The sequence below is a fragment of the Myotis davidii genome, unplaced genomic scaffold, assembly GCF_000327345.1.
Source record: "Myotis davidii unplaced genomic scaffold, ASM32734v1 scaffold37, whole genome shotgun sequence".
Lineage (NCBI taxonomy): Eukaryota > Metazoa > Chordata > Mammalia > Chiroptera > Vespertilionidae > Myotis > Myotis davidii.
In genome coordinates, this window is record NW_006289395.1 from 3,151,572 (window position 1) to 3,164,812 (window position 13,241).

Below are 13,241 nucleotides of genomic sequence, written 5' to 3' on the forward strand. Positions count from 1 at the left end.
GCTGGAAGTCTGAAGGTGAAGGTTTTTGTGGCAAGCAGAATAATGCCTGCCCCCCTTCCCCGCCCCAAAGATGTCTCTGTCCTCATCCCTGAAACGTGTGAATAAGTTGCCTCACGTGGCAAAAAGGAATTTGCAGGTGTGATTAAGTTAAGGGGTGAATTGTGTCCCCCACCAAATTCACACTGAAGTGCTGAGCCCAAGGACTTCAGAATATGACTGTATTTGGAGACAGGGCCTGGAAAGAGGTAATTCGGTTAAAGTGAGGTCACTGGTGGGCACAAATTTACATACCGGTGTCCTTATAAGAAGAGGGAATTAGGACACAGGCGTGTACAGAGCGAAGGCCATGTGAAGGCACAGGGAGGAGGTGGCTGTCTGCACGCCCTGCCGACACCTTGATCTTGGACTTCTAGCCTCCAGAATCGTGAGAAAACCAGTATCGGTTGTTGAAGCCCCTACCCAGTCTGTGACACACGTGGTGGCAGCCCTGGCGAACTAACACCAGGCTCTGAAAGCGGGGAGGTGGGCGAGGGCTATTGAGGTGGCCCAGCAGGACCACCAGGTCCTTCTAAGGGAAGCAGGAGAGTCAGAGAAGGAGGCATAGTGACGGAAGCAAAGGCCGGACTGATGTGATTGCTGGCTCGGAAGGTGGAGGAGGGGGTCACCGGCCAAGCAGTGTGGCAGCCTAGAAGCTGGAAAAGCAAGGAGCCGATTTTCCCAGGAGCCCCCAGCAGGAGCGCAGCCCCACCTGCATCTTGATTTGAGTGCCTCCTGTGAGATCCGTTTTGGACTTCTGACTTTCAGAATGATGAGGTCATAAACTGGACACTACATTTTAAATAAACTTTTAATTTATTTTTTAATTTGAACGACTACGTTGATGATGATTTTCTTTACAGCAGCCACAGGAAGCTGACACATCTTCTAACAGGCATTTAGACACTGAGGATCGATGGGGAGTCACCAGCACACAGAACAACTGGAGCCCTGGTCCTGGAAGGAACCATTTGGAGCAGGAGAGCAGGGAGGAGAGAGGGGTCTAGGGAAGGACCCATAGGGAGACACGTCCAGGAAAGGACAGACCACACTGTTGCTTCTCGATGGCAGGGTCTCCGGACAGACTTGTGCCAGGGGCTATGTGGGCTGGTGTGGCCCCTGGTGTTGTGTGCAGTCTGCGTAGATGGAAACCTCAGACAGGAGCTGGCCACAGGCTCAGGGTCCCGATGGGGCAGGAGGTAGGGCCTGGATATACGATGGCCTGGTTTAGCAGGGTCTAGGAGGCCAGGTCCAAGGCCCATCAGTGACTCCTCTCTTGTCTTGAGTGGGGCAGGGACGGTCTTTTGAAAAATGGGGAACAGGACAAATGTCCCACAGCACCTCTCCCTGCGGGAAGACTTGGAGTCCAGCAGCTCCAAGCCCTTGAGAAATGACACTGGATCTTGACTGCTGTCCGGTTCCGGGTACTCCCACGAGAGGTGACCTTGAACTGTTGAGGGGTTATGAACTTGGCCTACAATGTGATGGAAAGGCACAGTAGCCAGGGCCAGGCAGTTCCAAAGCCTCCTGCTGGTCACAGGAGAGTCTGGCCTGTGGGACAAAGGCTGGACCAAGGCCCCCGCCTCTGACGGTGTCACTCGTGCTGGTGGTTGGAGACCCCCATTCCTGCCTCTGACCATTCACATGGCAGAAAACCAGCAGTTCAGGGGATGAGAACATCGGACCTCAGAGGCAACTTTGGGCCTCAATCTCTGATCGGTTGCTTATGGGCTGTGAGACCTGGGACAAGCTCCTTACTTTTCTGAGCTGTGATTGTTTCTCTGTAAAATGTGCTAAAAAGGACTGGATGTGGGGGGGAGCGAAACCTATGTGAATGCCCCCCACTGGGTGCTGGCCCCTCAGAATGCTGGGTCTGCCTGGCTGCTGCCTCCTTGTGTCCCCCTGGCTCCTGGCCACTTTCCCGGGTGGTGTTCTGGGCCCCCGATTGCTTCATCCTCCCAGCCTGCCCCCACCCCCAGCTCCGTTCTTACTTGTCCTGCCCTGCCATGACCTAGCGCTTCTGCTCCCCCTCAGAAGCCTTTGGGCTGACTGGGTGGGGTAAGGGTGTGGCCTGTGGGGCCAGGCTGCCTGGATTCAGTCCTGGCTGGGTGTGGTCCTAGCTCCGTGGCCCTGTGCCTCACTCACTCTCCTGTCAAGGGGAATGATGGTGGTGGTACCCCAGGCCCCGGGCATTTGGAAAGGATTAAGTGAGTTTATGCATAGAGTGCTTAGAGCAGCCCCTCGTACATGGTAAACACCCACGGAATGTTTATTCCTTACAACTGGAGCCTTCCTCTGTTCTTCCAACTCCACTGCAGAATGTCTCTGCCAGGTGCCTCTTAACCTCTCTCCTCCTGCCCCTTCTCACAACCCCCAACCCTGCCTTCCCCACTACCCAAGCCCCCTGGCACCCAGAGGTGTCCCCCAGAGGCCTTGCCATACTCAGGCAGCTCCCTGGCCCACAATTAATACAGACACGCTTGGGGCTCTGGGTTAGTTTTCCAGGGGCCTCCGATCTTGGCAGGTGGAGATAGTGACGATGGGTGGGTGTGGAGGGCAGGCGGGTGGGGCGTAAGATTGATGGTGCTACAGGAGTGGAAACAGGAATAACACACTGCTCGCCGTGCAGACCTAGCACCACCCTCTTGTTTTCCCTCAGAGGACAGGGCAAGCTGGGACAAGCAGAAAGTCAAGGACATAGGGAATCTGGTCAGAGCCCAGTGAAGAGAGTCGGGATGCAGACCTAGAGGGGCAGAGAGGCTGGGCTGGGAGAAAGGGGGGCTTAGGAGGAAGGAGGAGGGCATGAGGAGCCCGGGAGCTGAACTGCCACCCTTGTGCTTGTTCCTGGGAACAGTGACAGGCTGGCCTGGGTGCTGCCTGCCCCCCCCCCCCCCCCCCCCCGCCATGTCTCCTGGACCACTGACTCATTCGGATGCTGCCTTTTCTGCCTCTATTGTGGCCTCCCTACTGGACAGATGGGATGGAGAGTAGGGTCATCAGCTCCTGTGAGGCCCCCGAGGAACCATGCATAAAACCCACCCTGCCCCCTTTCTCCTGGGCAGCTCCCGGGTGGGGGAGCGGACATGTGGTGATGAGAGGGGCAGCTTAGAGGAATGAATGAGTGGACCCAGTCCCAGGAATTCTGGTAGAGCAGAATGAAACAGCAGGCACTGTTAAATAGAAGTAGAATTCACTGGTAAGTAGCATGCTGAATACAATTCAACATGACATCAATTCCTTTAGGCCTCAGATTCAATTGCTCTCTCCGGGGAGAAGAGCGATGGGGCATAATGCAATCCAGCTGGCTGAGCAGGGATGCTGGCCCTTCTCCGACCCGCGGGCATAAACGCGGTCATGTGGTGGAGCTTTGGGCAGAGACGCGGCATCTGACCTGGGCTGTATTCACAGGCCAGGCACACCCATACCTCAGGCTTCCAGGGTGAGGCTTTGGCAAAACCCTTTAACGTGACGCTGGCGGGCTCCTAGGCCCACAGCCGTATAGGGGGTTGCATGATACTTGGGGAGCTGTCCTCAAGAAGGGTGCATGACGCTTGGGGAGCTGTCCTCAGAGCTTTCCTGTCTGAAAAACTAGCTTGAGGTGCAGGGAATGTGGGCAAGTATCGCTGCAGACTGCAAGGGAGTCCAGAGCTTGGACACTTTCTAGAGTCCTGGCTGTCCCCGAACTTCCTTCCACTAAGACATGGTGGTAGTGACATCCACCTGGGGCCTCCTCCCACAGCTCTGCCCAGACGACCAGCTTTCGGGCAGATGAGTCAAGACACAGGGAGTGTGGATTTCCGTTGAGCTAGCTGGGAGACCACCACCGCATTTGCTCCCCTGCGAGAAAGCATCAAGGAATGTAGGAGCTGCGTTTCCGTAGTGTAGTGGTTATCACGTTCGCCTCACAAGGAATGTAGGAATGACATGACAGGGCCACTACTGAACCTGCCTTCACGTCAGAGAAAGGAAATGATCTGCAAGCCGGTCACTGGGGGCACCGGAACTACAGTTAGTGGCATAGCACTTGCAACACCCCAGGGTTGATCCTGACCCCCTGTGTGCAGGGGCAGGTGGGCTAAAGGAACTGGCCACTCTGAATGAGCGACATGACCATTCTGGGTGAAGCTCAAAGTCCACCAGCCCCCTGAACTCTGGCTCCTTAGGTAAGAAGGGTACCGGATGCCCTCATGTCACAGGTACCTGCCTTCATGGAATTTCCCAGGATGCAGGGGAAACCAGGTAGAGATGCCTGGAGGACTGTTGAGAGAAAGGTTGCCATGGTGACCAGGAGGCCAGAAGACTAAGGAGTGAAGGGAGGCAGCTCAAGCCCAGGCTGAGTGCAGGGCAGGACACGTTTCCCTCCCAGCTCCTTATCCGTGCTCTCCACTGGCCCTGGCCTGACCTAGGGCGGCGTGGTGGCAACCTGTCTCAGGTACCCCTCCTCGTCTGTCACCCGAGGGTCTCTGGCCTTGGGAGCACCTTCCACGTGGGTGCTGTTTGGCAGGCCCTCAGGAGACGCCCTTCCAGTCTCCCACACACCCCCGAGGCCCTCGGTGTGTCCCAGGAGAAGCTGTCCTGAGGCACTTGGGGGAGAAGCAGCCACGGGGAAGGGCAAAGTGCAACATTTGGGAGGTCAGAAGAGTTTCTATGCAGTTTCCTAAGTGTTATCATGCTCCCTCCCCCATCCAGCTTACAAAGACAGTTCCTGCTGCCCTAGATGCTGCTCCTTCCTCCTCTTTGCTAGCGCTCGTTTTCCTTTTGTTCCCATATTGAATGATGGGGACTCCAGCAACCTCTATGTCCTCTCTCAAGTCTGGGTTAGATGTCCCCTCCTGCTGCCACACCCACCCACCTTTCTCCATCACGTACACAGCCCAGGGTATTGCAGTGCCTGCTGGCCGGGCTGTATCTCACATTTTGGGAAGAAGACTAGAGCAGGAACATGTCTGTCTGTTCCCAGCCCAGGGCCTGGTCCATAATATATGTTTGCTTGTTTGGTGGGTGGGGGAAGGGAGACAGATTTTTGAAACGGAATTCCGTCTCTGGAAATCGACAGACCATTCAAATGTGGAATTCTATCCTCTTAGTTTTGATTCTAAATGGCGGTGAAGGAGAGAGCAATCTTATAGAATCCCTCCGAAGCTCATCGTTGCTGTTCTAGAATCAAGGGTAAGGACAAAGAGGATGTTAGGGCCACATGCACTTGTCCTTGGCTAGTTGGCAAGCTCAGAGGGGAGAGTCCTCAAGGAGAAGGAGTTAGAAGGTCAAGGAGAAACTGTGACACCCCTAGCACACCCCACCGACTCTGTGAATACTGTGTAACTGAGACAACTTCCTCGGCTGGCTGACCCAGCTTGTCCAGGGGGATCGTGGCTTCCCCAGCTCCTTCACTGTTCACTCTTTGGAATGTTTGATACTTGTGACTTGTCTGGTCTCTTGAAATGCAAGTCAATATCTCACCCATGAGCCGGGCTGGCAAACCCAGCGGTCAGAAGTCAGCCCCCTCTCCCCTCTCTGAAGGACCACTGTTGGTCAGTTTGGTTCTAGAAGGATGCAAATGTGAATCTAGCTCAGGCACTCAGCTCTGTAAACATGAGGCTCTCCTTGGGGCATAGCCCACCCCAAGGAATTTCCCAACATGCATAGCACTTGGCAGAGGGAGTTAGCTGAGTGACTCCTGAATGCATGACAGGGAATGGGAGCCATGAAAGGGGATGGCTGCGGGCAGGATCTAGGGGAGCATCGGTGATAAGACACTAAATGGATGCATCCAGCAATGCGCCCTCACTACATGGAGGGTGGAGTCCCGAGCTCTCTGTTTCCCTCAGATCCTGGAAGTGGGATCACTTTTATGGCAAACCCCACCACCAAGGTGATGGGCTGTTGGATGTTGGTCATCAGATCTCCTCCTGGTTGAGGTGCAGGACGAGGGGAGGCCAACAGGGGAGGCCACCATCAGCGATTTAAGAAGAAGGACCGGATGCTCTGGAAGAACATGGACTTCTGCCTCTGCTTCTGTTTCTTCTTGATGATGGGCACCCACACCAGCCCGCACACCATCATCATGAGTCCCAGGGACAGGAACGCAGGCCCTGTCATCTTAAGGACCTTAAGGCTCATATCACCCAGAGTCAGGGTGTAGGCCAAGCAGGTGATGGCCACGCCAAAGAGGAGGATGGCGCCGCCCACGGACATGATGACGATGGGCTTGCGGTAGATCTCCCAGTTACTCCTGGGGGCTTCGGTCCAGACAGACTCACTTCTGGAGCTGATGCACAGCGAGCTGGCAGTCTGGCTGGGCAGCAGGTCCTTGGATTCAGGAGACTTCTCGTCGACCTCCAGGGCTTTGGGGAGAGCCTCCATCGTCACAGCTCCTCAGGACCCGGCATGTGGGACTGCAGCAGTTGGAAGCAAGGGCAAAGCCAAAGGGTTCCTCACACACCTTCCTGCTCTCAGCATCCGCCTCCAGCCCGGCCTCCGTGGAGGGTCAGACAGGGCTTTTGTGCTGAAGCCAAAGGAAAATCAGATGAGAGCCACATAAAATAGAAACCACTCAAGCTGGTATGTGTTCTTCTTGCCAGAGACAAATATTATATCATCTAATCAAGTGTTTAGTATTTAAAACTGGGAACAGCAGTGCCCATTGAGCCAACAAAATCAACAGTTTACTGATTGGCATCATGCTTTCAGACTCAATAGCTTTCTAGCTCTGTGATCTTGAGTGAGTTACTTAATGTCTCTGCCTCAATTTTCTTATCTATAAAATGGGATAATAGTACCACTTGTAGGGTTTTCAAAAGGGTTCAATGAATTAAGACATGCCATGCATTGGAACAATGTCTAGCATATTGCAAGCCCTCCACAAAGGGTATCATTTGTCCATTAGAGTACTGATCCTTAATACATAGTCGTGTGCGTGCGCACGCACAGGTGTAGTGTCTGCTAGTGCCAGGCGCTGCCCTAAACAATCTTTCATCAAACTGGAACCTCACCATACCCCTGGGAGGTAAGCATCCTATTTTACAGATGAGAAAACCAAGGCTCAGAGAGGTGAAGCAAGTGATCACAAGGTCGGATTAAACCCAGTCTGCTCTTCTCTGACAACACGGGCTACATATGGGTTGGAGCCCATCTTTCAGTGCAGCCTGGGATTTTGTGTGCTTTGTCAGCACAGGAAGTGATGCCTCTGCTTCAGTGTGACCTTTAACATCTAAATGACCCCTTTTCCCACCGCCCGTGTGAATCACATCAGATTCCCACCTTTCTGTTCTTAGGCCCGGAAGGGTATAGAGCAGCGGTTCTCAACCTGTGGGTTGGGACCCCTTTGGGGGTCGAATGACCTTTTCACAGGGTCGCCTAAGACCATCGGAAAACACATCTATAATTACATATTGTTTTTGTGATTAATCTCTATGCTTTCATTATGTTCAATTTGTAACAATGAAATTGGGGGTCACCACAACATGAGGAACTGTATTAAAGGGTCGCGGCATTAGGAAGGTTGAGAACCACTGGTATAGAGCGAGCCCAACTGCCTATTCCTACACCCCATCAGTGTACCTCACAGCTACCAGCGCTCTCTCGTCCCCCAGTCCCATGGGGAGGCAGGTGGTCACCTGTGCAGAGCAATGCCACTTGCTGAGAGGCAACACTCACCTGCCAAATACTCCTCCAGAGCCACGCTGGCTCAATCGCCATTAAGGTGGGATTAACCCCTTTCATTCCATGATTAGAAAGGATGGGTTCAAGTGCAAATGCCTATAGGTTTGCAAGTCAATAAGAGATGAATGCTTTTAGACACTCTCCTGGTATTAGACACTCTCTGGGGTGGGGGGTGGGGGGGGGGAGACCAGCAGAGTCCAGACACCCTTCCCGAGGTCATCGCCACGTGATTGCCCTGACTCCTCTTTGCATGATCTCCAGAGGGTCCGGGGCAGCGCTGTGCCCTAGACTGAGATTCCGTACAGCTTTAATCAAATGAGGGAGAGAATGAAGAACTTCCTTTCTGTCCCCCCCCTCCCATTGCACCCTTCCCTCTCTCCTTTTTCTTCCTCCCTTATTCCCATCCACTGGTCACCAACAAGTCCAGCTTTCCTGACAACACTGCTATACCCACTCCCTTCTTCCCGGAGGAGCCTAGTGCCTCCCTGCGCACGCTCAGGTGCGCTGTGCTGGGGGACCAGGCCGGCCACTCTCCCCTCTGTACCCTGGATCCACAGCCTCTCTTGCTGCTTCCTGCAGGGCCCCCGCCTGCCTGGGAGGAGCTCCCCAAGCAGCTCTCTCCTCAGCCTCTGCTCTTCTCCCTCCTCTGATCAGCTGCCTTTGGGCCTTGGTGTCTTCTCCCCTCCCCCGCCAGGTTCCCCGGGGCCTCTGACCCCATCGGCCCCACTCAAACCAGCAGTCACTAATATCCCTCCTGTGAGTGGGATGGGAGAGATTTCTCATCACAGCAAAAAGTTTATTGGGAGAAAAAGTGGGCTATTCTTCCCAGTCACAATGGGTCCCCCTGACCCACCCCAAACAGAGTGAGGACCAGACCCAAATGGGAGGGGGGTGCATTTTTGGCAAATGTGGCCCCAGCCCTGGTGAAAGACAGCTTGGGGTCAAGGAGATGGTGTCTGCAGCGGTGGGTCCCAAGCCCCAGCCCTCTGCACCTGCAGTTGTGGGTTGTCCTTCAACACTTCCTACAATGTTAAATTCAGGCAAATCCCCTCAACAGCCACCCCTGAACCACCACAGGGTAGTGTTCCCCCCTCCCCAAAGCACAGGTTCCCCCTGTCCAGAGCAGCAGGTGTAGGCGCCGCCCCTGAGGGAGGGAGGAAGGGGAATGATGAAATTGTGCCTTCAGCCGGTGGTGTTCATTCATAGACACTCGTCTGGAGGAGGAGCTTGGGTTGCTGCCTCCAAAGGCTGAGGAGGAGGATGACGCGCTTCGGAAGTGCGACAGGTGTTCGCCTCCCTTCAACCCCGCGGAGCATTTGCAAAGCTAAGCGGTCATTTTAAAGTGACCTCTTCCCTGGTGGGCTGGGGGCAGGAGAGGGGTCACAGGCATGTTAGGAAATCTTAGCCAGGAACCTTGCCTTGGTCATTGCCACCTGGTTCCTTAGGTGGGCAGCCTGACACCTTCAGGAGGGTTTTCGCTGGGTCACCATTTCCACCACTTTGCGGGGAAGGCCTAAGGCAGAAGGGCTCGCTGCTCAGAGGCTGCAGAGGTTATAATGGGGAATCTGGCTGTTCTCCACGGTGCGGTGCGGGAGGAGAGCTGGGCTGAAGGAGGAAGGGCTGCGCCCCTGAGCTACCCTCGGGGTGTGAGGTGGCCACTGCATCATGAACAGGAAGTGGGCAACTGGGGATGGGACCCCTGCCAGGAATAGCAGATTCCCGGACGCTGAGGGAGGCGGAGGGACTGCCTGGCCTTGCTCGACTGCCTGGTGGAGGGATGCTCTTTATCCCTGTGAGGAGGTCATTAATGTATTCCCAGTTTATAACAGCAGAAACTGAGGTCCAGAGAGGTTCAGGGCGAGGCCGCAGCCCCCCACTTCCCATGCGGTTGTGCTGGGACTCAGGCCATGGCCTTTGGACTCAAAGCTCCTTGCCCAGAGCACACTGGTCTGGATGAATCCTGAGTGTCCCTCAGCTCTGACAACGTCTGAATTTTTTCACTGTGGGGCTTCATTCTGCAGTAAACTAGCCTCTTCCTGAAGATGAGTGCCGTAGATAAGTAATTGAACAGTGACTCAGCATACAACAGGCAAATAAGGTCACTGCTGTTTTCCATAGTGATACATTTATTTAATTTAAAGGACTATTTTTACTCTGAGATTATGTTCTTCCTTCCCTGTTTGGCATTGCTTCATTTTATGAAATGGCCATGAGGGAAGATGATCGTTGGTTTTGTTAGTATCTGTATTTGCCAAGGTAAAAGGTTGACTAGCCTGTGCAGATGTCTGCCTATCTATTATCTCTATCTATCTATCTATCTATCTATCTATCTATCTATCTATCATCTATCATCTATCTATCTATCATCCACATTTATTTAGCTATCATCTATCATCTAAATTCTAATGGCCCATGAAATCCCCCAAATGGGAACTTTTAACTTAGTTTACTTACTGCCCTGGCCAGGTGGCTCAGTCAGTTGGAGCGTCCTCACATATACCAAAAGGTTGTGGGTTCGATTCCCAGTCAGGATACAAATGTAGGTTGTGGGTTTGATCCCAGGTTGGGGCATGTAGGAGAGGCAGCTGATAGATGTTTCTCTCTCACATTGATGTCTCTTCCTCCAAGCATGTCTTCAGGTGAGGATTAAATAAATAAATAACATTTAAAAATAGAATTGGTTTTTAAAATGCCTCTCTCTCTTAAAAGAAAAAAAAAATCAATGAAAAACATGCCCTCGGGTGTCAGGTGAGGATTGAAAATAAACCTAGGGGACCAGGAAGAGGTGTGCCCGTGGGATAGTGAATGGCAGGCAGGGTGTGGCCATGGAATGAACACTGTACTGGGAAGAATCACTCCTTCACAGGCCCGGCAAGCACTTAACTTACTTGCAGTGCCTGCATGCGACAGAAAGATCTGGAAAGATTGTGTTTCAACCCAGTTTGCCTTTCTGAGCTCTGGGACTTGGGGCAGGTTACTTACCACTCTGAGGCTTGCTAGCGCCACGCAGGAGATACGGATAACAGAGTATCTGTCTCCCAGGGGTGGGGTGACTATCATCTCTCACACAACCCTGCTGAGTGTGTGACACATCCCAGGCGTCTAAGTGAAGGCCCTGTTGCTAATAAAATTATTGTCTTTCTTGGTCCCTATTTCCTCATTGGTCTCTCGAAGAGGTTGGGCTGAGAGACTTCTAAAGCTGCTTTAGATAGGCCCACGGGTGGTGAATCACAGGTGAATTCTGAGAATGCAGGCTCCCTGGAAATCACCCCCTGGGGCCGTATGTGTCTTATAACTTTTTATTAAAACCCTAAAAGAGTCTATATTTTTCTGATACGAGGGATTCTCAACAGGGCACTACTGATGTCTGGGCCAATAACTCTGTGGTGGGCACTGTCCTGTCATTGTAGGGTAGTTAGTAACATTCTGGGCTCTACCCACCTTTTAGCAGCGGTTCCCCGCTTCAGTCATGATAATGGAAAACATCTCCAGGCACTGCCAAGTGCCCCTGGGGGGCAAAACCAAGCTGGTGAAGAACCAGTGCTGAAGGTTGGCCTTCCCTCCCTCCCTCCCATCTTTCCTCCCTCCCATCCTCCTCGCTTGCAAACTGCCTCAGGGCCAAGGCTGAGTTTACTCACCTCCACCCAACAGTGACCCAGGGTGCACAGCCTGGCCCTGCTGGAGGATTTGGCCTTGACGCTGCCGCTCTGTGAGGGACCTGGCAACACCTGGGAGCTGGTCCCTTGGGAAGAGCCATGCTTTCGGGTTTGGATTAAGTTTTGGGGCCTTGGGTTGAATGGGTCCCTAGTCACCTGCAGTGGGCTCAGCTGTCCACCCAGAACCTCAGCATGTGACCCTAACTTGGAATAAGGGTCTCTGCAGGTGTAATTAAGGTAAGGATCTCCAGGTGAGAGACAGTGGAAGGCCAGAGATGCGGGGCCCCCTGGACTACCCACAGATTTGAATGTTGGCTCAGCCCTTTGGGCATCAATTTCCAAAGGGAGAATAGGTCCTACTCCCCTGGAGGCCACATTTGGAGAGTCAGGAGGCAGATCAGTGGGTGGGACTTATTTGTCGCACACAGCTAGGAATGGGCACCTGCAGCTGGTGGGCTGGTCTGGAACTATGCAGCCATAGGTAGGAAAGAATGACAATTTCTTCACAGAAAACCATGCAGGGATCTCCAAACAGGAGGCTGACCAAGACAAGCCAGACACATTTTCATTTACATAAAATGAGATTTCATTTAAATAAACTTCAAAACCTATTAGATGATTGATGCTATTGGAGGTTAGGATTGTAGTTACCCTTGGTGGGTGGGGCAGTGTCTGAAAGCAGGGGTGCATAGAGACTTTTGGGGTGCAGGTTCTGAGTATTGATTTGTTAGTAGCTGGTGACATGGGTGTGTCCTATTTGAGCTGCAGAGTTTTTTTTTTTTTAAATATATTTTATTGATTTTTTACAGAGAGGAAGGGAGAGAGATAGAGAGTTAGAAACATCGATGAGAGAGAAACATCGATCAGCTGCCTCCCGCACATCTCCCACTGGGGATGTGCCCGCAACCCAGGTACATGCCCCCGACCGGAATCGAACCTGGGACCCTTCAGTCCGCAGGCCGACGCTCTATCCACTGAGCCAAACCGGTTTCGGCGAGCTGCAGAGTTTTAATTGACTGCTTTCCTGTCTGTATGTTAAACATCAATACAATGTTTAAACAAAGATAATTGAAGGATATGACTTCATGCAATATGTCCCTTTCTTTAGACCCTGACTTGAACAAACCAATGGTACAAAGACATTTTGGGATATATTTTGGGAATTTTGAATATGGATTGGGTATTGGATGACATTAAGGATTTAAAATTTGTATTCAGTATGATAATAATATTGCAGACACATAAGAAAACATCTTTATAAATATTGAGAGGCATCTTGAAACAACATATAAGGATGACATATTGTGATGCTATGCTGCACATGAAAATACGAAACTTTGAATCATATATGACAAAATAAAATTATTAAATATAGATGATGAATGTATGGAAGTTCACTATATTGCTATCTCTACCATTATGCATGTTTGCAAATGTTTATAATAAATTAGAGGCTGAATATACAAATAGATGATGGCCAAACTATATATAAAAATAGGACTCTGACCCACAATTTGCAGCAACCAGCCCAGGAAACCAACTCCTACTCTATAGACACCAGAGCAGGAAGCCAGCCTCTGTCTATAGTCAGATGTGTAGGAAGCCAAGCTGCTGTCCATAGTCAGACCTGTAGGAAGCCAGGCTCTGTCCATAGTCAGACCTGTAGGAAGCCAGGCTCTGTCCATAGTCAGACCTGTAGGAAGCCAGGCTCTGTCCATACTCAGACCTGTAGGAAGCCAGGCTCTGTCCATAGTCAGACCTGTAGGAAGTCAGCTCTGTCCATAGTCAGACCTGTAGGAAGTCAGGCTGCTGCCTGTAGTCAGACCTGTGGGAAGCCAGGCTGCTATCTGTAGGTAAGACCTGTAGGAAGCCAGGCTGTTGTCTGTA

General features: G+C 52.2%; 1 protein-coding gene across 1 annotated transcript; it reads right to left on the bottom strand.

Moving 5' to 3' along the window:
• Positions 1-2,684: 2,684 nt before the first annotated feature.
• On the bottom strand, positions 2,685-6,718 carry PIRT (phosphoinositide-interacting regulator of transient receptor potential channels). Its single transcript, XM_015562543.1, has 2 exons — positions 6,706-6,718; positions 2,685-6,407 (listed from the first exon to the last, which is right to left on the bottom strand). The coding sequence occupies exons 1-2, from the start codon at positions 6,716-6,718 to the stop codon at positions 5,992-5,994; spliced, it is 429 nt and encodes a 142-aa protein (XP_015418029.1). The 3' UTR covers positions 2,685-5,991.
• Between the last annotated feature and the right edge of the window lie 6,523 nt (positions 6,719-13,241).